The sequence below is a fragment of the Anser brachyrhynchus genome, assembly GCF_964034855.1.
Source record: "Anser brachyrhynchus genome assembly, chromosome: 4".
In the NCBI taxonomy this organism is placed as follows: Eukaryota; Metazoa; Chordata; class Aves; order Anseriformes; family Anatidae; genus Anser; species Anser brachyrhynchus.
The window spans coordinates 3,143,106-3,170,945 of NC_137698.1; the positions used below are offsets into that span (position 1 = coordinate 3,143,106).

Sequence of the window (27,840 nt, forward strand, 5' to 3'; positions counted from 1 at the left end):
CTTGGCGGCTACAATTGAAATAACCTCACCGGGAAAGCTCTCTCCTCGCACCGAGGCCTTGTAAATCAGCTGGATCCGGAAACGAAGGTCTGACAGGAATTACAACAGGCAGCACATGCTGCGCGTTGCACAACGCTGTGCTTTCCAGAAGGCGGCCGAGCCCTGGTGCAGCACCAGCACACGCGCCCAGCCCGCCTGCTGCAGCCCCGGCGTGCCGGTAAGTGAGCGAGCGGCTTCAGGGAATCGCTTCTCCTGCTCTGCTTCTCAGCAGGCTGCCTGCGAAACCGGGTCTGAGCCCTTCGGGTGGGCGCAGAGGGAGCCAGGCGTATGTAGCAGGTCTATCGGGACTGATAAAAGCTATTACAGGAGTAGGGTAGCGAAAGAACTTAGCAAACTGTAGGTGATTTACCTGTCTATTGAACAAATAAAGGGAGCCTGTAAATGAAATACAGCTCATATGAACTGGCACAGGTATTTAACTGCGTAGGCTCCATCTTCCAGTACTTATCGAGGCACACCACCTTTCAGTCACAGCGCTACAGGTACACAGAGTAGTGAAGGACTGAGACCGAGGCAAATCCTTTTTCTCTGTGCGCTGCCTCTCGTTCCGTGTGTGGGAGTAATCTTGCTTAATAAGTAAAATGGAGCAGCTGAAGGGGAGGGAATAGCTCATTTTTCCTACCAGGTGGCAGGGTTGCATCAGGATTTCTAGTGAAATGGATTTTCAGCTCAGCTTGGTTTAGCAGCAAGGAGAGGAGGCAGTGCAATGAAGCTGAACCACCGCTGCTTAGAGCACAGGAAAATAACTGAACACTTCTTAATATCTTTAAAACATTATCAGTGAACTATTACTTTGAAAGCATGCCTTGTAGTTACTACATCTTGTTTGTGTTCAAAGTGTTAATCTGGGAGGTGGGGAGTGAAATTGAAACTACTTGAATTCTTCTGAAAGCTTAACCTGCTACCTCTGTGGCATATGCTTCTTGCCAGCAGTGTTACTACTGGTTCGAGAAAAGTCCTCGATGAAGGTGAGATTTTCGGGTGCCCACACAAGACCCCAGCTGAAGCTGTGCAGAGCAGAGCCTGGCTGTTCTCAAGGCGAGAACCACCCGCGGCCACCGCCACCCCTGGGGCCCGAGCTCCCGACCGCATCCCGGCCCTCGGGTCCCCAGCTCCTGCCAGCTGCTCCCTCACGGCCCTGTGCCGCCATTTCAGTCCTACGGGGCCCACAGCCGCAGGTGAGGAGGGGTCCGGGCCCCTGTGGCGGCCTGGGGTGGTGGGGGAAAGTGAAAGGGCCTCTGTGGGCTGACAAAGGCCGGCACGGCTCCTGCTGCCACGCAGCTTTGTGGATTGTTTGAACACAGGTGAGCAGTCCGGCCTGGGTGGCAGCTGGTTGGGTTGTCTGCTTCAGTATCTTCTGGCTTAGGTGGCTGTGCTGGCACCTGAGCTTCCCTTGCAATGGCTGCGGTCAGTGTCGTGAGCAGATGGCTGCGTTTTGTGGGTGAAAGGCTGCAGGGTGGCATGGGTCCCCGCTCAGACGCCCCGCTTTGTGCCTGTGGGACTGCGAGCGAGCTGCAGTTTGAGCACACCCTCTTGTAACTACAGCACAGGTTGTTTTAACGTGACTAAGGCTGCAGGCACTGAGCACTCCAAAGTTAGGAGCCGTCAGGACATTTGCCTGGGGTACGTTTGCTTTCTGTGCACACCTGTGTGGTTGGTGTACATTGGTGAGGTGGTGCTGGAGGATCGTCTGCATTAGACACCCAACACACAGAACAAACCTGGCTGTGGACAAACAGGCTGTGAAGTAAGCTGCTGGCTGTCAGCCTCCCATGCTCTCCCTTGCCAGTGGTGGAAGATAGGCTGGCAGCCTGGTGTTTCTGGAGTATGGGAAGGAGAGCTGTGCGTAGGCAGCCTTCTTGAAAACCTCATTCTGCACCACCCCTGCCCTAGGGTTCGTGGTCACTTAAAATAAAAGGTAAATAACAAAATGGATGTTACTCTTTTTCTTGGTGTGCATGCTGAAGCCTTACGTGCTGCTCTGCAGAAGCAGATTGGCAGAGTGGTCTGAACTCTGACCTGAAGGTAGAGAGCTAGAGCTCTTGCCTGTGTTGCTAAACACCCACCTCGAAGCCCTGTAGGTCTCAAGTTAGGTAACCGTCTTTGCAATTCTCAGTGTCACTCCTCTGCGTCTAAAAATAGGGATATATATGCACACTGAAAGAAATGATGTTGAGAGAAGGGAAAATGGTAAAATCATGACTGTTTGACACAAGTGAAAGTACAGACAACCGCACCACAGTGGGCTACCTTACAGTTGCAGGAGAAATCTTGATTTTCAGTATGGAAAGTTTCCTTCTCCAGAGAGCATTCTCCAAAACCTTTTTGCTGCCCCATACAATCTAGCAATGAAAAACTCTTTCAGTATTTATTTGGCATCAAACTCAGCCCAAGACTTGAGACAGAAAGCTGTTTCTATAGGCTGATTTGTGAACTAAATGAAACGATGTGGTTTTTCCCATTAGCCAAAGCTGACCTCGTGTAGCATCTTGCAACCTCTTATTGGAGTGAAACAGTCAAGGGCAAAAGGAAGCGCAGGAGAAGACGGCCCATCCTCCTGCTCACATAGCTCACCCAGCTACCTGGGGCTGAGCCATACGCCTGGAATGAGGGATGGACACTGATGCCACTGAAGCATGCCTTTTACATGTGACAAAGGAGTAACCTGCCACCAGGGTGTCTGTTTATACCTCTGTCAAATGTATGGGTTATATGTTCTACTTGGTTTTAAAGTGAACTCCGAGATCTACTTGAAATTTTATATTCCTCTAATTATCTGAGCTTGGTAGAAGCACTGTGGTAGCCCCCTTCAGTAGGCAAGCTGTGGTAGCTACACTTCTGTATGAGACCTGCTGCAGTTATTGCGCCAAAGGTCTACGAAGAGGTTTCTGGGTTTCCACTGAGCAGCACACTGATACACAATGAATTGTGCTTGGGGATTATTTACAGTGGTATAATTAAGCCTTGAAAAGAAGAAGTCGGAATTCTTTGCTGCACTGATGTCTCAGATAGCCATAAAACAACAGGTTAAATTGTAAGCTTTATTCAGCATGATTCAATGAATACAGCTGGTAAAGATAACTCGATAGCCATAAAACAACAGGTTAAATTGTAAGCTTTATTCAGCATGATTCAATGAATAGAGCTGGAAAAGATAGCTCAGAACTGGTGTGACTTGTTGGGAACTTAGTGAGATGTAAGAGAAACATTGCAAACATAGTCACTGTTTGATTCCAATAGCTGCTCATAAATAATGCATTTTAATAATGCACTTCTCTGACCAGCACCTGAGAACTCATTCTCAGGTTACATAGCCTTTTCTTTCTTCAGACTAAGTTTATGTGCAGGAAAATACAAGCCTTCCACGTACAGAGGACTAGATTACAATGTTTCCTGAGGTGTGTCGTAGATTTATATTTGGATGCACTGTGGTAACTCAGACATCGGAACAGAATTTAGTTCCTAAGCAAGTAGCTCCGTGCTGCGTTTCAAAAGGTACCTCCCCAAAAAAACAAACAAACAAAAAAACCCCTTATTTGTTAGTTCTAATGCCTAATTAGGTACTTTTGCACTGGAGAGCTGGGATTTTCCAGTAGGCAACAGGGAAATTCCCAGAACTGGAGACAATTCTTCTTTTGTGTCTCTGACCTTCTAGCTTTTGCAAGAATTTTACGTACTGCCACATCAGTCATTTCTACATATTCCATTTAGTTTCATACATGAAGTAAACCGACTAAAGAGCCAAAATGCCACTTTCTACCCCTTTGAAATATTACTAACTATACTCATTTTGCATTTGTTAAAGTTATTTGTCCCCTACTGAGTCTTTGATGGAGGGGTAGGAAATGATGGTTTTCATGGACTGGGTGTGCTCAACTCCCACTTCTTTGTTCCAGTGTTTACTGCTAGACAATTTGCTATGATGTACATAGGCTCACTATGCAATAGCATATTAAGTACTCTATTACCAAAAAAATAGTCTTGTATGGCATTGCAGTGACTTCATGCTGTGATTTTACATTTTTCTCGTAGCTTTGAGAATTCATTTCATCATGACCTCTTATGAAGAAGCTGAAACTGAGGAAACAGCAGCATGCCTCCACATGACTTTTTATCATCCTTGCCAAGACGACAAGATGATGTTTCGCTGCCTGAATTTCTGTAAGCGAGAACAGGTCAGGGCAGACGAAATGGCCAAGTTTGGCCGCGACCCTAACATCTGCCATTATAACTTGGTGGATACTCGTGTTTCTCGGATTCAGTTTTCACTGCAGTTCTACAGAAAGCCTAACAGCTCAGACTTGTGTTTTGAGATAAAGAACATGAGCAAGAAAACAAAACTGTTTGTGGACCACACAGAACTGGGTTACTTAAACAAAATTGACCTGCCATGGAAGTGCATCGTTTGTTTTGGGGACTACCAGATTTTAATGGAGATTCAAGAAGGGGAGTCCTTGGATTATTTTGAGACTCACTTACACTTGGCAAAAGCACCAATTTTACAAGAAAAATGCATTCCATTGCTACAACCCATACCCGAGAACAGCTTTATCCCATCGTTTCCTTCCCAAGGCAAAAGCCCAATAGAGATTGATGAAAACGAGTCATGCTAGCAGAGAGAAAGAGGCTGGATGAGATTTTGAACCTGTGAAACCTGCATGGTTTAGGAGCAGAAGGCCATTATCTCAGCCTACTTTTTCATGGTTCTCGCTGCTGTACATCAGGCCTCTTACTGTTTTCAATACCACGACATACTTTGGTGAACAGAAACAAATTCCTGCCACTGTCTTTACCAGGGCATACGTTCTCTCTGATCTCCACTGTTTTCCACGTAAACATATGAGAGACACTTAGAGCCACTCCAGTCCATGGTAGCAGATTCAGTTCAAGAACTGTGACCACATGCCTCGAAGACGTATTTAACAGCTTTTAATGTAGAGCATTCGGAACAATATTTTAGCCACGATGTTGGTTAGCTAAGGAGGGATGTAATGTCTTGCTGCATTTATTATACTTTTTTTTTTTTTTTTTTTTTTTTGCTTTTGACATTAAGCTCTGAACAGTATTTTCAAGCCTAGGTTGTAACTTCCCAGATTTTGCAGCTTAGAAGTACTTTGTCAGCATAGCATTTTTAAGTTAATGTTTATACTAACTTTGCACAGAAATCTTCTTTCTATTTGGGATTAAAATGTATGGTTTTTTTTTGCCAGTAAAGTGTTTTTGCTTGTGAATGTAAATAAACATGCAGTATTTGTGATCGTGTTATGTAAAGACCCAGCTAAATTTTGTAGTAAAACATTTGGTTGTCCAGTAAGGATTTGTCTTTTTGTACAAGTATGGTTTAAAAATACTTGTGTGATTAAAGTCACTTCTAGGACAGTCCAGAGAAGGAACTTTCACTGCCAGTATTCTGGGCTTGCAGAAAGTAGTGCTGCTCCAAGACAAGAGTCGACTAAAATGCTTTCAGCAAGCCTTCTCCCTATTCTGCCCCCTCACTTCCCACCCACCTTGCACTCTTACAGTTTTATTTTCAGGTGGGTTTTTCTCACCTTTTTTTTATTTATTTATTTTTTATTTTTTTAAGGGGCTCAGCATTTCATTAGCACTTCCTTTTTGTCAGGTGATTTCGATAGTTTGAAAGACACTAGAAAGGCATAGAATAGGCACACATTTTAGCCTCCAGCATTAGCATCTGCTCCATAACCTATCCTAAACATTCAGTAGATCAGTCTCCTGCCCTATACACATCCATCCTTACCACTGTACAGCACTGAAGAACTTAGTTTACCTTTGCAACATACTGCTATTGACTCCAAACCCATCTGTCTGAGGAATTCTGGGATAAGGTTTACATTTAAGGTGTTTCCTTTTAACTTCCTAAACATTGAGAATGCCTTTCAACTTTATTCATTACAATACAAGAAAACCAGGATTATAACGGAGGGTAGAATTGTTGAATTACACAACATACTCTAAGATTAAGAGAAACAACCACAAGCGAGAGAAAAGAGAGAGTCTCATCCTTGCCAAAAATACCTTGTTCCCATGTTTTCTACCCTTTGAAGTAGCCTCTGATACCTGCTGCAGTCTTTGGGCTAGACGTGCAAAGCAAGACTCAGCTGCCACCTCAGCACCAATGCCTCTACCACACGCCCAGCACCTCAGCCTAACCAAAGCAGCCCAACAAGAATCACCACGCTACCGGCCACGGCGCTACCGGCTGCAGGCTTCTAAAGCCATGGGCTGGTTGGCTTTTTGTATTTTTGATCCGAGTCTTCCTACTCTATAGTTAGGCAGTGGCAAATAGCCTGCAAGTGCAAGCTGTCTGGAAAAAGAGCATGATGAAAACGCAGTCTGAAAGAAGCGCTTACATATAAAAGCTTTTATGTGAAGTCAACCTCTCATCTAAAATGCATGGGATTTCTTAAGTTCACAAATTTGGCTCGCGTCTGAGGGAAGAGGGAGTGTTTTACATTTCCAGTAAACAGCACTCTTCCCATTACTGCTCTTAAATGATTTCAGATGACATGCAAGTTCTTGTTTCATATCGCTTGGACTTCAAAAACCAGCACTGTTACCACCACTAGGCAGTATCGTTACACAACTTCTATTCACTGGCCCTGTCACACAGGACATTTCCATGTGTCTCCAATCATATTCATCGCTTACATTTTCTGTGCTGTTATCTACAGGGAAAAAATAACCTCAGTCACAACTTTTCAAGTGGAGTATATAAACAGAAGCGGCTACAACCTACTTACCATCTTCTGGCTGTTCTGCAGAGGTCACAGTACTGCATCTCGGTACGTTTTGTACACGCTGTACGGAGAGAGGGGCTCCGTGGCTAGCCATAGATCCAGAGCGGTGCATTCTGTAGGCACGTCTCCAGGAGCCAGGAGAAAATACTGACCCGAGGAATGAGAAACAAAACAGAGGTTTCCAAACCTCACATCATTCCTACAACTATGTTTACCTGGGGTAAGAATCAACCCCAAAATATGCATTAAAAATGATTTTTTTCTTGAGCTATGCTATCAAAAGCTAGCACAGCCTCTCACGGCACTGAAGATCACAGAAAAAATAACAGAAAGGCTTAGTTCTGATTCCCTTCCAAAGCTGGAATATTGTCACCTTCCTTAAAAACATATACACAACCCCCAAACAGTACTGTAGAAAGAAATTAAAAATAATCAATTCTATGATAGATGTCAACCAACAAGATATCGAAAGGGACGTATTGTGTTCCAGACATGCACACATCTGATGAATGTCTCTACTGTATACTAGTTATTAACACGTGTCTGGTAACAGAAGAAAATATCAGTGGCATGTTCTCAATAAATCTGCACAGACCGCAAGAAATTTCAAGACCTTAGGAGCACCGTTCCATAAAGCCATTATTAAATGTAATTTCACATCTAAAATAAAAATTACTTACATCAAAAAAAAAAAACAAAGCCAGGCAGGCATAATGAGAATGGATTTTGACAGAATGATTTTTTTTTCATCTTAGATACATGTTTCTATCACAAATTTCCACTCTCTATATTATACAGCAAAATAGTGTTGTGCTGTTTCAATGAACTTTCAAGCCTCAACGTCATTAAACATAGTCAAACTCTTTCAGATAAAATACCCAGTGAAGGAGAACCAGCTGCACAGATTAGAAACTATCTGGATTACTTTCAGTGATTGCATATAACGTAGAAGTAAATTTAATTGTCATTTTAAAATCAAGGATTATTGCACATACTTTAGTAACGTGCCAAAGTCAACATCTTCAAGTCTATTAAAGTGATTGCAAAAAACCATAGAGCATTTTGCATGAATCATACTGTTGGAACAGAGAATAGCAACACACATGATGAAAAAACGTTAACTAGGAAACAATCAGCCACTCTTTGATAAATCAGCAGTAGTTTCCATAGGGGTCCCAGTATTAAAAAAAAATAATCAAGAAATGTCATAGGAAAACAACTCATTAGCAAACCAAAAAGCACTGTATAAAATAAACATTTTGAAAATGAGCAGGTTCAGAAAATGGTACATAGCCAGCAGACTCTTATTGAGAAGCTAGTTGACCATGATTTTTTGAATTAATGGATGAAAATAAAAAATATTTAAGATCCATTTTCATAATATGCAGGCTCTATAGCATCATCTGTAAGATCATCTATAACAGCTTTCATTGTAATGTAGCCAAAGGTCTATTTCATTTTAGAAGTTGGTGTAAAGTAAAACAACAATAATGTAAAAACCCATTTTCATTTAGGAAAGGCAGCTAGAAAACTTGTTGTTCTTTAGTAAATACTCTCTCCAGAGTCTGATCCTTCAATTCACGATGATTCTTCCAACATTCTTCACAAATGATTTATTTGGGCATCACATAATCCCCACATTTTGAGCAAAAAGACCTGACCTAGCCTTCCATTAAATTGACTGCGCAAGTGTCAGTTTTATCCTATTGACTTGAATCAAAGTTATAGTTGACATGCTGTCAATTAATGATAAGACGACCTCTAGATAAAAGATCTCAGACATACCTAGATTACGAATAAAATTTACTTACAGTTCAGATTAAGTGGATTCCAAGTAGAAGACCTCATATTCTGAATATTAATCGAGTTACTTAGCTGTTTACAAAAATATGAAGGGGGTAGGGAACATAACTGGCAAGAGTTTAATTAAAAAACACGGTATGATGTTTAGTTTTATTACTACTACTACTTTTAGGTTATATGCTCAAGTCTCTTGTTCCAGTTTGGTCCAGAGGGAAAAAGAAGTTATGCACCTACAATAGGAGGACAACATCAAAGTGCCTAGGAGGCTACATAAAGCTGCCAACTGAAGTCACACAGCAACAATATAACTTCCCCTTTACAGAATTTAGCTGATACCCTGAAGACACTTTTTGTCTTCCAGATGATCAGTGTGAATTCTCCTGTCTACCTCCTTTATTGCCACACACACACCCCCGCCTAGAAGTTGCCATTGGTCATATATTGCTATCTCAACTGGAAGAATTACATGCACTTAGGCAGCTAGCATTTTTTTGTGATTTTCTGTAATTTTTCACTTGGATCAGCTATCCCAGCATTCACAATTGTAGAATACTAGAAGACCGCTCTGTAACACTAACTTTATGCTTAACCAAGCAACTCTGACAGACTGCCCAGATAATCGTCAAATGATTTCACGTTTGGTAATGGCATATTAGCAAAGAAACATGCATAAGCAGGTGAACAACTTAATAAAAAAACCTCTTCCATGGCCAGTAAATATTATAATTAAAAACAAAGAAACCAAACCAACAACACTATTACCCATATACAGACACAACCAGCAAAGACAATTAAAATGGTGTATTAAATAAGACAGAAACGAGAACAGGGAAGCTGCTTGCATTACACAAACACGTTTATCTTTCCTTCCTTTGAAGCATCATGGTGCAGCTACTTCTTTCTCATAGCAGGGCTCCACACTCCAGGTTTCTCAAGTCCTCTTACTGCAACTTGTCAGAGCTTCCTTTCCAAAGCAGCAGGTCTCAATGAAGGGCTGTTAAGGAATTCAGTGGTTAAAGAGGCAGCTAATTATTTGCTAAACCTTCCGTTGTTACCTGACACACAGGTAATTTTAAAAGTGAAACAGGATCCTTCCTGGTGCAGAAATAATTTTGGGTAACACTTAGCGATTCATATTCATATACTGCTCTTACTGTGTATGACACAGTGGTCACAAAAACAGCAGAGGAAACATTGCAAAATATAAGACTGACTGAAAATTTTAATTAGTTTTAAGTTTGTACAGAGATATGTATTTTACAGTACCGTTGTGTTGTTTCACGTAAGCTGTTTACATCATTTTTGGTTTCTTAAATTTCCACAAATATTGACCATAATTTCTTAAATCACTCAGTGGAATTCACTTAACTCTGAAAAGCAGAATGCTATTAACCATGGCTACAGAACATGCACAGAACAGACCTTCGGTTGGAATTACAGCTTTTTCCCCTTCCCCCCAAATGCTTGCTCATTCTACAAGCAAGACTGTCAGCTATAGTGTACTTCCTTGAAGCACGGTCAGGACAGGTCAATCTCATGTTCATTGATCAGGAAAATCAGTGATCACTGCAGGATAAGGTACAGTTTCAGCAGGATAAAAAAAAAAGTGTTATTTACACATCACGAGAGTTGCCTTCATTTCAGTAGGAATATATTATACGAGTAAACATCAGAAGTTACACAGTAGTAGCATATGCCAAACCAAAAATATACATTTGATGTGTACAAATTTTTAAAACATATTACAGGCATTGCAAATGTAGATAATTACATTAAAATATTTTCAATGACATAGCTACAGTTTAAATTAAGAAATGGAATGTTATCAACAAAACATTTATCTGTTCGTTAGTGTTGATAGATACATATTTAACCCAAGTGTGTAGTATTTTAAGTTGTCAAGAAGAGGACCGCGCTGTAGCGATTCTAACATTATATATGATCTCAGATAATCTAAAACCATTACACAACTCCTACCAACAAATTCAGTTCTTCTAATGATGCAGCTGTTACTACTTAACACAGTATTCTGCTTTTATTCCACAACAGTGAAAAAACACCCCCATCCACTTTTTTTCAGGGAAAAAAACAAGATAGCTAGACAAAATAACACTAGTAGAGTATGGCTATACTGAAACCTTGGGGAAAGCTTGAGATTTACAACCGTTTTGCACATTCTCTTCAGTGAGCTTTTTTTTTTTAAAGTATAACTTACATAAATACAAGGGGGAGATCACACAATACATTACACCAGATCTGCAGTAACTGAACACCTGCTTAAATTTCAGCCTCACGTTATCAGTATTAACCATCCAGTTTTGAGGCACAGGAGAGCTAGAGCACTTAAATATACTATTTTGTAACTTGAAGGAAGATGTATATTTTTTTAAATGCAGTATAGAAGTTCAGACTCCCAGTTTGCTCTGAGAACATTACTTTTCAACAGTTGTTCTTATCAAGTTGAATTACAAGTTGTCCACAATGTAAAGAATTTTTAAAAACATGTAGTAACATTCTAATCTGCTGGGGAGAGGGGTGGGTGGGAAATCAAAGCTTTGGTCCTCACAGTTCTCCACTAGATAATGGTTAAAATTTCTGATCTAAAACACAGGATTTTGATGTGTTTTTTTTCCTCTAGGCGCACACTGACTATGCCCGGCATATTATACAAGACAATAGCTTACCTAACCTAACGATTTATACTATGTTTGTTGAGGTTCATTGTGCTTAGCATGAAATAATAATAAAAAAATAAAAGAAATGGAAAGAAGACAACACAAGGCTAGAGAGAATAAGACAGAAAACTGCAATTCACCACGTGAGAAATTTGTTTTTACAGCTGGCTAATTACACCCTCTAAATAGCTGAAGAACAAGTCAAAGAGCACATATTGGAAAAAAGGTATTTTAAAAATTATCTCTATATTCAAGTATTAGATAAATTATATAAGACTATTTCACAGATAAATGTTAGGCCAATGATGAATTTTAAAAACAAATCAGTAGAAACATCATCCAGGAAAAAAAGGCTAGTTAAAATATAGATATGTCAAGCTATGAAGCTTAAATTAGTGCAGATAATTTTATATTAAATCCAGATATCCTGAAATATGCACAATGGAATCATCCCAGTTTTCACAAAAGTTTAGAAGGTAGATGATAAAATTGCACTTAATTCTGAATTAATTCAGATAGCAAGTCATTCCCATTCCTTGCTGATCCATTTATAAGAAAGAGAAGGGAACAGTTTTATAAAAGAGCAGTATGTTTTTGTACATTCTATTTCACTTTTAAACATTTGGTCATAAATGAGAGCCCCAGTTTCACTATCTGTCCTGCTGATCGGAGTCAGATATCCTTATATCTGACGCAGACAAATCTAATACAGGATTTACAAATCCAGCATATTCTGAATTGCCATTATCATCCATTTCAGCACTAACAAAGTCATTCTCCCACTCCAATCCATTCGAATCATCAGAGGCTGAAGCTGGATTACTTCCCGTCTTCTTGCTATTAAATTTTAGTGCTGCCCGGAGTATATCCTCTTCTGTTTTTGAGCGTTCTCTCACTGGAATCATTCTGTTCATGCCTGCAATTTAAGACATGTTTATGAGAAGGTCATAATTGAGGAGCATATCTTAAAGTTTGTGTTAAAACATCAGAGGAAACATTCAGAGATCCAGACTCAGTTAATTTCATTCCTGAGTATCACTTTTTTTCTTCATTCCTAAGTATCATATTCTTTTTTCTCCCCTGCTGTTGTTATTCACATTAAGTCAATAGTTTGCAACCAGCTTTGGTCCAAATAAATACAACAGCTAGTGACACTGCTTTACAGAGTTGTGAGGAAGCCAGGAAACACCGTGAAACTACTTGATAGCAGTATTTACTTCTCCTATATATGAAGCAACCTGCTGCCCTCCATTATGTGCACATGAATACTACTATGAATGTTAGTATCTACTGTGCTCAAACAACTTCAATCCACAATCCTATTACAGTACTACCATTAGAAGTGTAGAATGATTATACACTATCACTAGTAGTATGTAATCGTGCCTAGTTCAGGATCCAGGCATTTCCTGTTAAGAATCCTCCTATTTGGGCAACAAGAGCTAGTATCTCTTGCTCACACTAGATGAAAAAAGAAGCCAGGTATTCCTAGGAAAATTTGTGAAAGTTAAATCATTCTAGTTCAGAAGCCTGTTTTGATATTTTAGTGCTCCTGACAGTGCCAAATATTTGAATCATACACAAACTGTCAGAAAAACACAGCATATTAAAGCCAAAAAAAAGTTACGTGTTGGTTAAAAGAAATCCTAGCTTATTTTTGGTGAGCTTTTTGAAGTCAGTGTCCCAGAATTTGGATAACTTTGTTTCAAAGACAGGGGCTTTTGCAGATTTACTAAAAAGAACAGGAAAGATCTACAACAATCAGCTGCAAGGATATTTGGGATACTTACCTAGAATGCAGACTTAAGAAAGTTTCCAGTAGAAGTTACAATAAAAGTAAGTTCTCTTAAACAAGCAAACAAAAAACCCAACCAACCAAAAATCACCCCAGGAAACATTTGTAATGTTTTCTGAAATACTTCAGTCAAAGATGAGTGACCAAGTTCTGTACTTTGAAACAATAAAGAATGAACTGTTCCTGTTGCTACTAGCTCACAAGAGGGCAGCATTTCTTTACAGTTAGTTTTGTTGTGGGCTTACTCTACAAGCCAGTTGAATTTAATGGAAGAGAAAAAAAATTCACTGAAGGACCCAAAGAAAATAATTATTAGACAGATAACCACATTTATCAAAATAAGCAGTTTTCTAGCTAAAAATCATTTAAATTTTAAACCACCTTCCCTTTGTAAAATGGCAAATTTACAATCAAAATAGTGGCAACTGTCAGCATTTCTGACTTGTAAATTGAGAATGACAGAACATATACCTTCTTCATCTTCCCACTCTAAATCTAATGAAGTGCTGTCATCATTTCCACTCATCGATTTTGTTTTGGTCATTAAGTCACAACTGCTCTCTGTGTTTGGCGTCAGCACGGTAGCATCAGATGAAAGTCCTATATGGAGGAAAAAAAGTTCATAAACATATTTGAATTTGAGATTTAACATTCAACACTAAACTTCCAAAGGAAGTTTCCATTGTACTTTATCTCCTTTAAACTTCATTTGAAAAAGGACTTCATTCATCACTTCAAAGAGCACACAGTAGCTTTTTTTTTTTTTAATAGTCAACACCATGAAAATATTACATGAGGACATTTAGTCACACTGTCTAATTAGAACCATAGAGGAATTCCATATGCAGTATGCCTGACTTGCGTAAAGACTTACAGACCATCAAACTTACAAATACAACAGTTAACACAATTAGTTTCCTATTAACCGCTAGTGGAACTTTCAAATCTAGGCAGCTAAACCTTCTGTTGCACTTAATTAGAAAAAAGTTATCCCTTAGTTTGAGTCTAATTATTTTGCTAAGGAACAGGTAAAGAAAGCTACACACATACATGTGCATCTTTCAAAAACACTCGGGCTTTTACAAGAAAAGTTCACTGCATGGATGTTGCCTCCACAGAGAGAGCTGGAAAGCCTTAGTAACACAAAATCCACGCATGGAACTTGTTTGCTTGCAGAATTTGCCTTTGAGAACTGGAATGGTTGTAGTCGTATTTGCTGTGTGTTTTGAGCTCTTGACACACGTGGGATTAAAGAGGAAAATAAGTTGCTGATTTTTTTTTAATATGTGTGTATATATAGTATACATATAAAAACAATGTTTATCTGGGGGGGGGAATGACGGTGTTCCTCCTAGTCACTTAATATTTAAAGACATACACAAGAAAGGGAAGACTTACTGCTACTTCGAAAAGCTTCATACTGGAATTTTGAATTTCTTAAGAAAGAATCAAAATCTTCCTCTGCCACAGAGCTGTAAGAACAGTGCAAGTTTTGTTTTTAGATTTATAAATCTCTAAAAACACCAAAAAAGAGATATTAATCCACATGTCCTGTTTGCACACCTTTAAAGAAACTTTTCATAGCCCAGTCCCTTCTATGCTACAAAGTGCACATGCTTTTTTTTTTTTAAACAAAATGATCCACAGGATGGCTTTCCATTTTTACCGATCACGTGCACCCGAGTTTGAACTTCTCCTCAATTTTCAGTAGTAATTTCAGCTAAAAATGAATTATCTTGATATCTGTCATAAAACTACTCTTCCCTTCTCATTCTGTCATTAGGAATAATGCCTCATTAACTTTCCTATATTTTTTTAAAAATCTCTGTATTCATTTCTAAAACCCAGCTAGTTCCCACCCATTCATAAACCATTTTGACAGCTCCTTTCCTTACTGTACTTCCCTCCTCTAATTAAAAATCCCTTTTATTCCCCTTTCTCTTCCATTAAAAAGCAACTGTTTGACTACAGCTTCTTCTAAATTCAAATACCGTATCACAGTAAACATTTTTGTACTTTGTAAAGAGAACTAAAAGAATAATATTCATGAAGAAACAGGCAGAATACATAAATCATTCCATTCCTGATTTGGTTAATGTATACGTATACTGAGCATTTCAAACAGGGTTCTGAACAATAAAAATATTTTGAAATTAACTGAGATTTTACATTTAAATATATTTCTAATATAAATACTAGATTTTACATATGCACATATATCCACATGTGTATATACACACATATCCCTGTGATTCTGAGAGACATGATGTATAAATAGATGTGTGTTACTAGCTGGGAATAGGTTTGATTTTGTATGAATCAGCTGAATAACTACAGCGAAACCCAGGGTGAATGCAATCAAACGTAAATATTTGCAGATTAATGGTAACCAACTTGCATTCAGTAATTACTTGGTGTGAACAAAACTGCAACAAATCAAAACAATTCTGACTTAGAAATGTTGTGTATGTAAGCTTTGAAGAACTTTTTTGTGAGTGGGAGGTGAGAAACAGGAATAAAAACAGTCACAGTTATTATTAACATTCTATATCTTACCTTTGATAGTCTCCATTATTAACAGCATGTGCTCTCTGTGTTATCCTTTGCTGTCTACGTTGCTATTGAAAAAAGTAAATTGTTGAAAATGCTGAATGCAGTCACTCGTGAATACACTCAGTAGCCATTCTCTTAACTGCAGCATTAGAAAGAGCATTGTCCTGGTCTTTGGAGAAGTCCAAGTATAACTAAAGACTGACTTCTATTCAAATAAAGATCATATTTTAAGATGCTGAAGAGACTGTTATATGCAAGCAATATTGCTTTTAATCTCTGAAATCTCTGCATTTAAAAGAAGGTAGTTTTGTGAATAAAACTCTATTTTAATTTGTTTTGTGCATAAATAAGCATCAATTTGTCTAGAAACACATGAATACTGCTTCATTCACAATTGAATCTGTCCTCTTCTGTACCTTCTTCTCTTCTCAAGCCACATGTATTTTCAACACCCCACTAACACCTGGGTTATGTTTGATTTGTTTTGCTCTGTGTAGAAGAACGACAGCCTACCATGTTAAAAAGATCTTCCTAGAGGTCCTTTTATCCCTACATGAAGCAATACTGCCATCTCCTCCGGGCGTCTGTACCAGCTTCATTTATATTAGTTAAAACTTTATTGCCTTGCTGGGCCAAAAGTATTAATTCCTCTACACTCTTAGTGCTTTCATGGTATCACTAGGGAGAAACAGTTAGAAAAATGCAAGATGCAAGCCAAAAAATGCATTCATTTTGTGGTCATAGGAGGAAGAATAGATGTCATGGAAGTAGGGTTCTATTGCTTCTCAAGTCTTTGGGTTTTAACAACTTCAGTTTCTTTTCCCTGCCTTGAAAAAAATAAGAGTGTAGAAACTGGGTACATCAACTATGAGGAAAGGTAAATCAGTTATGAAGCGGTACTTGCTCACCCTGACTACTGCAAAGACTAGGATAAAAATCAACAAGCTAGTTTTATAGAAAAACCTGACATAACTAGCTACCATGTTTTATGAAAAATCTGTTCTCAGCCTTAATGGATCTGTCCCTGCAAAAGAAAAACGGGTTGTAAGTAAACCAGATTTTTTAGTGTCAGCTTTAAACTCCAACCAACAGTTGCTCTTAGCTGGGTAAACAGTCTTTTGAGATATTTGATCAGCTACTATTCTAAATTCTAGGATGACGATGGCTTTTTTTATTGGCACTTTCCCTCGCAGGTATTAAAAAAAAAGTATCAGAATAAGCAGATTGAAACCAGTAAGGAAATGCGAAGCATAGAAGGATCAGAAATATCACGTAGCATTGGTGGTTACAGGTAGGAATACTTAGACAAGCAGGGAGAAAGGGCCAGGAATTTGGCACCAACATAATTAGCAAGTCTGGAAATAAATCAATTACTGATATATGCCTTCTAAAATTCATACACCCACATATCTTCCCACAAATTACCTACTCATTTTGCTGGATCACATACAAATACCTAGTGCTGTAATTTCCAGGATACGTATATATTAAAAATTGCTGCTGTTACATTACTTGACAATTAGTATGGCAACATCAGCAAGCCAAAATAGTTTTTAAAGGGATGCCACATTTCCAATGAAAAACCCATTTTTTCATTTAACAGACTTTTGCCCACAAATAGAGAAGACACCAGTTATATATTCAAAATGGATTCTTGCTGATCTAGAAAGGGGTTAAGTGTTTATATATACACATATCTATATATAAGCTTCCTTAGAAATCCTTATAACCCTTATGGGGTTTTGCAGGGGATTATTTGTGAAGGGGGTAAGTGGTATTAATTTTACAAGAGATGAAAATTAAAGTCTCCATAAACACTTTCTGATGTAGGTTCTGCCTAAAAGAGGTGCATATTAAAAAAATACCAAGACAAGGAAAATAACATTTCTCACGCAGAATTTCTGCAGAGAAATTAAAGCCACAAGCATAAATCAAGCTACTTCTCCTGACTTTATATACACCAAAAGTGTTAGAAAAAGATAGAAACATGGGAAAGAGTCAGAAAGAATTAACCTCCCCACCCCAAATGGCAAGAGGATAGAAAGAGAAATCTAAAGTGAGACCTGAGCCATACTTAGTAATATCAATATTAGATGAAAACTGAGTCATCACTACCAGTCTGCAAATAGCAACTTTCAATTCATTCACTTCTGAATAGAAACAAAACACATGAGTGAAAGATCTTGCCTGTATCTACTATAGATTTCAGGTTTTTCCATATGTCTAATTCTGAAAATTTAAAAGATTACTTTTAATTGAACAAAAATCCCATGTCTAGCAGACAGTTACCTTGAACATGCTACATTTTCAACCATACATGTTAAAACATGAACAGATAGTGAAGCTTTGAAAATGTTCTTTTTAACGTACACAGATTTCAGGTTGCCAGAAACGTGTGAGAACACATTTAATAGCTTATTAAGATGCTGAAATATTAAATGCACTGTTACGTAATTCTTTGAACTGCAACATGAAAACACTGTAATAAGTGCTGTAAGGAAACAGAACAATAACTGTTTTCAGAAAATAGAACGTCAAAATATGGCTTTTGTTTTGCTTGACTAAGCTCCAAAAGCATAGATACCAGACATCTAAAGGTAGGCAGAGTTATATACTCAATAAAGACTACTTATGACTGGACTTTGGCTACTACACATACAATCACAAACTGATAGAACAATTTAAGGGTGGAAGGGACCTCAGGAGGTCATCTAAGTCCAACCTCCTGCTGAAAGCAGGGCTAACAGTGAATTCAGACGACTCAAACGCTTATATTCATGTTAGCACAAACCACAGAGACAGGGAACAATTAAGTGCAAATAAATACGTGCGTTCATTTTATAAACCTAAATGATGTCATGATGTGTGCTTAATTTCAGGATTTTTCATTAGGAAATCACCACAGATCTCTTTACATTAAAGATCAGTAATTTTTATATAACGTTAAGGAATCTGTTAAGCTAATTCTAGATTAAAAATCATAGGGTTCATTCAAGAATTTATATCCATTGTCATAAGCTGTTTCAAACAATTCTAATGATTTTCAGCTATCCCAATCAGATGTACTTTCAAATAACATATTTCTTTCCTTACTGGAACTTACAAGCCACAGCAATTTCCTCATTACATTTCCTGAGATGTAAAGGATATTAGGAAAGTCTGCATACATAAAAACAGAAGAGAAGCTCTGATATATATTGGGGTCTTTTTCCCCTCACCTCCAAGAGCTTTTTCTGCTTTGCTGCCCTGGCTGCTTCACGTTGTGCAGCATATAAAGCCTCTTCTTCTATTCTTAACTTCTCCTCTTGTAAGGCTAACTGTATATAAACAAAATAGTAATGGTTAACAAAAGCAGAACCTATCTATCTTCCTATGAACAAAATAGTAAGTTTGATAAATCAAAAGAACTACTAGAAAATAAAATAAAATAAAATTGATTCTAGTTAAAACATTTTTCTTTATTAACTGAATCTAACACCTTCCCGCCACCAAACAACCCAAGAAATTTAGATAAAACATTATCCTATTGAATAATCATTACTAGTGAATTGCTGTAAATGCATGATTGCCTCTCATTATGAACTGCCCAGCGAAAGACTTCAAACTTCAGCTGCATATTTCATTGCTATTTTATTCAAAATATTCTCATTTTCTGTTGCATTCCCCATCATATTCCATTAATTACTGCAACACTCTGAATCAAAACTGAGAAATTGTGTCTTTTCCTTAAGAAAAGCTCTGAAAAAATCTGAGCGCAAGAAAAGCTGAATGAAATATACTTCGCATTTTGCCTTTCATACAAAGAAAAGATGGTTCAAATTTAACAGATCTCAGTAAGAGAGCCAGACTATTCAATTCATTCTTTAGCTGTGAAGTTATTAAAAAGAAGCAAAACTGTGATGCAAACTTGATTGCACAGCAATCTCTCTGGGTATCTTGTTGACTAAAAAATGCCAAATGATAAACAAAAAACCACATTATTCATGTGAATGAAATCTTTTGCTCATGGTTGATCTTAATTACTTAAAAAAGAAAAACTACCCACACCATACTAGCTACCATAGCTGCTTACCTCTGACTGAAGTTTCATATCAACAGCTCTTTGTTTTTCAGCAATGGAGTCATAATGCCTCTCTTTCAAGTCAGCAATTTCTTCATCAGTCAACGGTCTAAGAAGCATGAGAGAAAAACAAAAAGACTAACCATTATTTACTCATGACAACCCTAAGTTGCAAAAGTAATTTAAACGTATCCAGTCTTTCTTGACTTGCCCTTTAAAGCAAAGCCAACAAGCTGTGCATTTGGCCTGCTACTCCTGAGCACAGAGTTCCAAAGTTTCAGTTTATTTGAGATAATGCTGTCCTGCCTTCCCCTTATAAGGCTTTTTTTTTTTTTTTTGCATTTTATAAAAAAATACCCTCAAAACATCTTTTGCTAACAGAACTACCAGAATAGAATGGCTAAACTGTCATGGCTGTGTAAATCTCACTTATTCCTTAATTGTTCAGGTCCCCTAATTGTAATTTGTTCCCCTTTAATTTGTTGCCTAATTTTACGTATGTAACAAACAACATTAGAAGAGCATTATAGTAATATTATAATGTTTGCTATATTATTTTTCTGGGACTGCTGACAGGGAACAACATTTGGAGAATCAAAATTAAGTAACACAAAACATCTAGAATTAGGCAACCAAAGTATATAATTCAGTGCTTTCATACATTTCCTATACAGCAGGCCTCTACGTTTCTACTGCTTACATAAATATTACCATGATTACAAAAAAATAAATAAAAAAAATCACTGAAGTTGCAGCCCAAATGCCTGTGTAATTTTAAAGGCAGCCCCCGAGAACAAGAATAAAGACTCTTTACAATGCACTCAAGAATGGATTTTGAAAGGAAGTCTCAACAAATTTAATAATTTAATAGGAGAGCAGAGGGAAAGAGAGACCCTGAATCTCAATGTCTTACCTGTGACTGCTTCCTGGACTTTCCCCCTGTATATTTAAAAAAAGAAAAAACAAAACACTGAACTTTTGAGAGTCTCATTAGTCAATTTTAAGAGAGGAAAAAGTGCACAATATGAAATGAGTTTCTCCCATATACTGGTTTTTATAACTGGGGAGAAACAATCCCTCCCTTACACACTGTTTTAATTTGGAATTTCAAAAGATCTTTATCATGCAATCAAGCAAAGTGGCTGACTAAGTAAAACAAGTAAGTGCTTCCAACTGAAAATAAATATTCCAGTTGTGTATTTCAGGAATCACACTACTAGCCTTTGTGTTCTTAAATACAGAGCAGGGTATTGAAAATATGTTTCCCCCACCATTATCAACCTATATTCAACTCATAGTGAAGTTTTAAGGCCAACTGGTATTATTCAGAAACAATCTTCAGCCAGTTTACCCGTAACTGTCAAGACAGTACTACTAAAACATTCCTTAGCAAAGCAACTCATGCCCATTTGCATACTCAGAAAGCAATTGCTGAGTCATTTACAAGCGCTATACCAGAAGAAAATTCTCCTTCAAGGTTTTTTTTTTTTGCTTATCTTTCTCTCTTGCTAATACCTTTAGAGCTCTCTTCCAAAAAGCGTTACCTCCTATTCTCCCCCCAGACAGATTTCTCTCAGCTTTTCATCTCTCCCAAAGCACTGAATATTCATTCCTAGAGCAAGCAAAACCCAAAGTAAAAAACTCCAGCAACTTAAATCTAAACAAGCGTACACAGCATGAAGTAGGAGGAAGATACGGATCTTGCAGCCACAAGCCGTGTGAGTGTACTGTACTAGCAGGTTTCACCTTACGATCCAAGTACCTACCTCATCACTTTCCACAAGGTTCTCAAACTGCAGAAAAGAAAGTAAACAATCTTTACAATCCAATATAATTAGTCACGAAACACCAGAGGTAAATATCATCCTTAACGTGATTGCAAAAATACTACTCCAAGGGTAATACAGGGACTGTAATGCTATTTGAAACCTCCTCCTTTCTGAGGAACTACTACTACATTTAGAGTAAGCCTTATCTTCTTATGAAGATTTCTTTTCTCAAACTTTACATTCTCCTAAAATGAAGAGTCAAAAATTCACTACAATTTAGGTGAGGGCCCTGATCAGAATGAAATTTGTTTGGTTTATACGGTTGTTAATAATTCCACGTATCTGAAGCATTATAATACGAGCAGTGAAAGGAATGGTATGAGTATTAAACATACCACAGTACACATTCAATTTAAAAAGTACACTATGTGAGAGGTACGATGCAAGTAACTTCCCCCTTGCATGGCAACCGTGATGATCAGAAAGTTTTCTGTAAATTAAAAACTTCTTCAAATACATAAGGTTACTTTCTACACAGAATTCTAAAAACAAACAAAACACACACCCCATACCCCAGCTTTGCACATAAGATACTAAAGGTCAATAAAACAATGTAATGCTTTATGGTAGGAAGACAAAAAAAGACAAACAGGTCTAGAACACCTTGCAGCATTCAAGCTGCATGAACTCATACAGCAGAGGTTGAACTATCACGTAACACAAAACAAAGCAAGTGAAAGTTCTCCATACTGTTTTTATGATAGTAATCATAAACGCAGTCAATATATCAAACATGGACAGTACCTACAGCACGACTCCTTACTGACCTCTGTATTGACTAACTGCTGTAAGCAGAGTATGAGGAAGAACTTGAGGGGAAGACAGAACCTTCTTTTCCCTATCATATCACTGCTGCAGGAACACTCTCTCACAACTGGAAGCTGTGTGCTAAAAGCAGATTTCCCCCACTATGTATTTGTCCCTTTTCTTGAAAACCAAAGCAGCAATTACTGTTATTCTCAGTAACGGGGACATCTGAAAGGTCTAGGAGTTCCAGACCGTCAGAAACACCAATGAAAGTAAACCAGGTTATTCTGAGAATCTCACATTATACAAATTAACCCTACATTACCCTTGGCAAAAAGGGGTAATATTCAGTAGCCAAGAAAGGAGCTATGTAGCAAACATGATGGACTAGAGTGCATCTAATTATACAGTAACCTCAGCAGATTCTAGCTTTTTGTAGAATCAGAATCATGATCCCACAGTCAAGAACTAAATACCCTGCATTTACCAGCAGAAAAGGAAAATTACTCCTAGCACAGCAGGGATGAAAGACACAATTGACAGACTTTGGAATGCTCTGGTGGTGAGTATCAGGTGGGTATGGATTCTTTATGTCAGATAACAACAGATGGCTTTTCTTTACAAATGATAGATTTAAGCAAGATGATGTATTAACGTTCTGAGGTACCACAAGAACTACAAACTTGCCACTTCGTACAGCATCAGTTCAATCTGGAATAACCTAGAATGTTTCAGTGTACCTAAACTGCAAATAAGCATTAAAGACGTTGCTAGAATTCAATTTTTTCCACTTTTTTTTCCCCTAAAACAAACAAAAAACCCACCCGATCTCCTCTCTCCCCCCCCCAAAAAAAAGGGATGGAAGTGTAAGTACTCACCTCTATAGTGAAGTGTTCTCCTGTTGCACATGTTCTGAAATACTTTGATCTGTAAAAACAAGCCTAGAGTTACTCTACAAAATAGTCGTCATTTCAATTCACAGCAGAAGAAAAACAAATTCGATACTTAATTTTAAATAGCTTGTGCAACACTTTAAATATAAAAGAAATATAGAATCTTCACTTACTAAACATGTTTACTTGTCAACCTGTGCTCCGCATTGCTACGAGAGCACAGGGGCAAAACATTTAAACTTCTTGTACAGAACTGGAGAAAACACAGACTCAAATGAGAGAAATCACTTATCAGCATGATGGACTTGACATCGACAGGCACTGAGCATGTCTGCAATACCTTTAATAACACTTGTCTTGAAAAAAATTATTACGGACAAGTTTTGAAAGCCCTTCTGTCCATCGTGACACTTAAAAGTCTTTATGAGCATAGCATCTTGTACAATGTCAATGTTAAACAATGCATCCTATTTTGACAGCTTGACGCAGCTGGAAGGTTGACCTTCTACTTCCCCCATATCCATAGAAGCATGATCAACCATCTAAAGAACAACCAACAACCTCTGAGAAACGTGTCTACAAGGAGGTACAGACAATACTTCCCAGCTAGAAAACCAGTTATTCAGAGTCTGGAATTTTATACAGGGAATCAGTCTCCTTCTTAATCCTTAATCTATCTCAATGTTATCCTTTGTAAAAATAAATAAATGCCAATCCAGTATTGAGTTACCCGAATCTATTTTACCCGGTGAAAGAGGTTTGGCTGTCATCCAACAGCAAATTCAAGGTGGTGCTTCAGTAAAACATCCATTTCATCTAACTTTTGTAAAACCAGAGTTACCTCACCGATACAAGGAATAAATCCAGGGCCTCAGGCATTTCTATACTTGCAGAATAGATTGTTCTGCACTTGCGATCAACACCTACTGCCACTTTACTGAAAGCAACACACTGGCCAAAGCCCAAACTACTTTAATCACATCATATTTCATCCCCATCCCATTTTCCTTTGGAGGTCAGTCAGAACATGCCTCTCCTAGCAAACTGCAACCTGCTTCAGCGTGGACTCCTGGTCAACCTTTCCTTATATATAGGCCTGTACCTTGCAATGCAGACTTGGCCCTAAAGAACCACTTCCAGTTGATGCATTGCTATGAAACCGGCACTGAATGGCCACTTTAATTCATGCACTACATCTTCACTGTAACTGGGACATGTGGCATGAACACTTGAAATAATTTCACTCTTATTTCTGCGTGTAACATTTCAGTGTGCAGGAGCCAGTACCATTAGGAATCTAATTTAGTAAGACTGTTACACAGAATTGTTTTAGGACCATGCATCTTCCAACAAAACTACACCTCCAGTTTACAGCATCAGGGCTAATGAAAACATGCTCGCTTATTTCAGACAGATGAGCTGCAGTCAGATTAGTTGCAAGAATTGCACAGTAAACTGATGGAAAACTAAGACAATGCAGCGTGAGCTTACTAAACACAGCTACATATATACCAACAGTGGTGACACTTCAGGGAAGATCTAGGGTTCCTGCTACCTGCTGAACAGGGACTCAGTAACAGACATAATTCTGCACAAGAGTTGGAGCCCTGAAATCCCAGAGTGACTGAGGACAGAAGTGGAGACATCCACTTTATCCCTACACACTCCAACTTCAACTGGAATAAAATATTAAAATGCTTACAGCTTTTGTTAGTCTCATTTAAGCTCCACAGTCCCTTTATTTTCTAGAACAGACTTTAGAAACACACAGGTTTTAAAAGGCACTAGGGAAAGCAATTCAGCTGGTAGGCCATGGGACCTACAGAGACTATCAGGTCAACCTTCAAGTTTTAAAGCAACTAGATGCTGACTCTAAACCACTCTGTTTATATGCGCCTTATTCTCCTTTTATGCATAAAAACGTCACCAAAAAATAGCATCTCATGTATTAAAATCATGACATAAAGTAAAATTGCTTTTTTTCACACTAGTAGTGAAAGGGGTTGTTTTGATTTTGCTACATTTTGCTTTGTGATAACCCCCCCCCCCAATCTAAGCAAACAAATATACATGGTGTCTATATTATTTATTCTTTTATCTACTTATTTTAGCTGTCTATTTGTAAGAATCCTTACGGTCGAACATTGGGACAAAACGGCAATGACCTACTTTCTAATTATGGCTGCAGCTTGTAGTATTTTAAGCAAAACTATTTCAGCAGAAGCATAAGGACAGTCCCTAAAAATAATAAAAAGCTACCAACAGAAAGTTTGTTATTACAGAAAGGTGAACTTAAACTATACTGAAGACGACTGTCATGTTTTATTTCTCTCTACATGTGCTCAACACGAACTCTAAAATCATTGCAACAACTCATACACAAATCCCCAGGTATCTGAACACAATTTAGAATCTTGCAGGTCTTGGAAACACTTGTTAAAACTATATTGTTAATTACTTAACTCAGAATTTACTTCTTACAGTTAAATCTTTGAGCATCGAAGAACAACGAATTTCCAGTTTCAGAGGAAAAAAAATAAATCTGAGTGACTAAAATAATCACAATTAACTTGATAAGCTACACTATGCCGTTCAAGATGTAGCCGGATCTGCAGCATTTGGTAGCAGTCTAGCTTTTAAACTTCGGAAACTTACTATAACAAACATTTCACAGTTTTGTTTTTAATGCAATTCCCCGTCCCTCCCTCCACGCCCTTAAGGAGAACACCTGAATTGCTCAACACTCCGACACCGTTCCATGAACTACCAGCCCAGGCAGAAAACAAAGGTCTATTGAGACATACTCTGCCTGACTGCAAGAGATAGCACTGATGATCTTTTTCTCATAAGCTGATCACAAGCGTATGATATTCCGGTTTCAGAGTTTAAAAGAAAATCCAAACAGGAGCCCCCCCCCCCCATTAGAAAAGTCTGTTTTCTGCACTACCGTTTCATTTTGCTGACACTTCTTAAAACCCTCCACTACAGGCAACACCTGAAGGAACATACGTAGTAGTTTAACATTATAGCAGCAGACAATAGTTTATTTCACTGCTAAGGAGAGTCTGATGTTGAACTAACAGCAGGAACCTATGCAGACCTGAGTAGCTAAGCCATCATGGCAAACCACCTTTTCCCTTGAGGGAATGCTCTTATGAATCCCCAGTGAATCCTTACGAATCCTTCGTGAATCCCCCACAGCTTAAGACAATGTCATTTCTCTTAATTCCGTGCATCCTCATTCATATTTGTCACTGAGAAAGCCAAGCAGGCAGTAGCCTGGTAGCCAAGTGAAAGGCATCAGAACACACAAAGTCTGGTGAGAAAGTTGGCAACCCCAGTAAGAGTTTGTCGAAAACCAGCTGGAGAATACAAGGAAGTTGAGCGTGGCAGGAAGCTAACCAGTGATACTTCGTGAACCATATATGCACCCAAGCCGAACAATAGAGATGCTGCTGCAAGAAACGATGAACATACAAGAACAACAAGCCAACAAGAAAATATCCCACCCCAAACTAACAGTATCGTAAACATGCAGAAATAAACTAGTAAGGAAAAAAAGTATAGGCAATAGTCACTTTAGAGCAGAGTGTAAGATACCAGATAGCAGCATATCTAGAAATTGCTGTTAAGCAAAGCCAATCCTGTGCCTTTGTGGACTCTGTCTCCAACCCAATGCCTGGAAGTCAGCTGAAGGTAGGAGGGCAGGAAAACCAAACAGAGCAAACGGAAAACAAACGCAAACCCACCAAACCTCACAACCAAACCCATCAATTCCGAGGGTAAGCACGCTTTGCGATCACTACCCCTGAATGCTAGAAAAAGACCATTAGCCTAAAACCATAGGATCACCAAAAAGCCACGTGCAAAGCGAGAACCTATCAAGCACTATCCTTTCCTCAGGTTACAGGGCAAGAAACGGGTGGCTAAGCGACAACGCACAGGCACCTGAAACGCCCCCGGTTATGCCCAAGCAGGCGTCCCCTCCACACACGCACCCGTCCAGGAACAGCCCTGGCTTTGCCCCCTTCCCCCGAGGGGCGACCCCAGGGGCGCCTGCAACAAAATGGGCGCCGGCCCCGCGGGAGCTGCTCGCCAACAGCCGGCCTCCCGCTCGCCCCTCACCTCTCCCGGCCCCCCCCGGCTGTGCCCCAGGCCAGAGCCCGGCTGCGGGAACCGCAGCTGAGGGGGGAGGAAGAGGAGGAGGAGGAGGAGGAAGAGGAGGAGGAGGAGCAGGGCGGAGCCGGCGCCTCCCCGCCCCGGGGAGGGGAGAGGGGGAGCGGCGCTGCCCGCTTACCCTCCGCCTCGCTGGAGCCGGCCCGCTTCCCTCCGCAGGAGCGGCCCGCAGCACCACCGCGCCCAGCAGTTCCCCATCGCATCCTGGGATCTTCCTCCTTCCTCCTCCTCCTCCTCCTCCTGCTCCTCCTCCCCCCTGCGGGCCGCCGCCGCCCCGCGCCGATTCAAACGGCCCCAGCGGCCGCGCTGGCAGGGCGGCGGGGAAGGAACAAAGGGGCGGGCTGCGGGCGGCGAGGAGGAGGAGGTGGAGGAAGAGGAGGAGGAGGAAGGGGAGGAAGAAGAGGAGGAGGAGGAGAAGGCGGGCGGAAGCGCCGCGCCGGCTGCGCAGAGGCCTACACCGCCCGCCCCACGTTGGCACCGCCCTCGGCGGC

The 27,840-nt window shown here is 39.3% G+C and overlaps 3 protein-coding genes across 23 annotated transcripts in view; 1 reads left to right on the forward strand and 2 right to left on the reverse strand.

The window, feature by feature from the left end:
- The window catches only part of ALPK1 (alpha kinase 1), a 41,139-nt gene extending 40,991 nt beyond the window's left edge, over window positions 1-148 (reverse strand). For 11 of the 14 annotated variants that reach the window (XM_080591292.1, XM_080591291.1, XM_080591290.1 and 8 more), the window contains exon 1: window positions 1-138. The gene's annotated coding sequence lies outside the window, so the exon portion shown is untranslated. The other 3 variants (XM_080591294.1, XM_080591293.1, XM_080591297.1) reach the window with 1 other exon arrangement.
- TIFA (TRAF interacting protein with forkhead associated domain) lies at window positions 79-11,657 on the forward strand. 7 transcript variants are annotated; one of them, XM_080591314.1, is made up of 3 exons: window positions 85-217; window positions 991-1,238; window positions 4,093-11,657. In XM_080591314.1, the coding sequence occupies exon 3, from the start codon at window positions 4,113-4,115 to the stop codon at window positions 4,671-4,673; it is 561 nt and encodes a 186-aa protein (XP_080447440.1). In that variant the 5' UTR covers window positions 85-217; window positions 991-1,238; window positions 4,093-4,112; the 3' UTR covers window positions 4,674-11,657. The 7 variants fall into 7 exon arrangements, with proteins under 7 accessions (XP_080447441.1, XP_080447440.1, XP_080447444.1 ...); XM_080591318.1 differs by having other exon boundaries at window positions 127-217; window positions 994-1,238; XM_080591317.1 differs by having other exon boundaries at window positions 164-217; window positions 991-1,028.
- Window positions 9,826-27,840, reverse strand: AP1AR (adaptor related protein complex 1 associated regulatory protein). 2 transcript variants are annotated; one of them, XM_080591310.1, is made up of 10 exons: window positions 27,471-27,827; window positions 23,159-23,207; window positions 21,471-21,497; window positions 20,618-20,643; window positions 19,717-19,813; window positions 18,863-18,961; window positions 15,648-15,709; window positions 14,490-14,563; window positions 13,563-13,691; window positions 9,826-12,212 (listed from the first exon to the last, which is right to left on the reverse strand). In XM_080591310.1, exons 1-10 carry the CDS (start codon window positions 27,545-27,547, stop codon window positions 11,947-11,949), a joined length of 906 nt encoding a protein of 301 aa, XP_080447436.1. In that variant the 5' UTR covers window positions 27,548-27,827; the 3' UTR covers window positions 9,826-11,946. The 2 variants fall into 2 exon arrangements, with proteins under 2 accessions (XP_080447436.1, XP_080447437.1); XM_080591311.1 differs by lacking the exon at window positions 18,863-18,961 and having other exon boundaries at window positions 27,471-27,840.

Excerpts from the sequence above, each read along its gene's own strand:
- TIFA (XM_080591312.1), top strand. The coding sequence starts at position 977 with ATGCTTCTTGCCAGCAGTGTTACTACTGGTTCGAGAAAAGTCCTCGAT. Across the intron at positions 1,239-4,092 it reads TACGGGGCCCACAGCCGCAG|CTTTGAGAATTCATTTCATC; the intron begins GTGAGGAGGGGT and ends TTTTTCTCGTAG.
- AP1AR (XM_080591310.1), bottom strand. The coding sequence starts at position 27,547 with ATGGGGAACTGCTGGGCGCGGTGGTGCTGCGGGCCGCTCCTGCGGAGG. Across the intron at positions 19,814-20,617 it reads AGTCCAGGAAGCAGTCACAG|ACCGTTGACTGATGAAGAAA; the intron begins GTAAGACATTGA and ends CATGCTTCTTAG. Across the intron at positions 15,710-18,862 it reads AGCAGAAAAAGCTCTTGGAG|CAACGTAGACAGCAAAGGAT; the intron begins GTGAGGGGAAAA and ends TTTTTTCAATAG.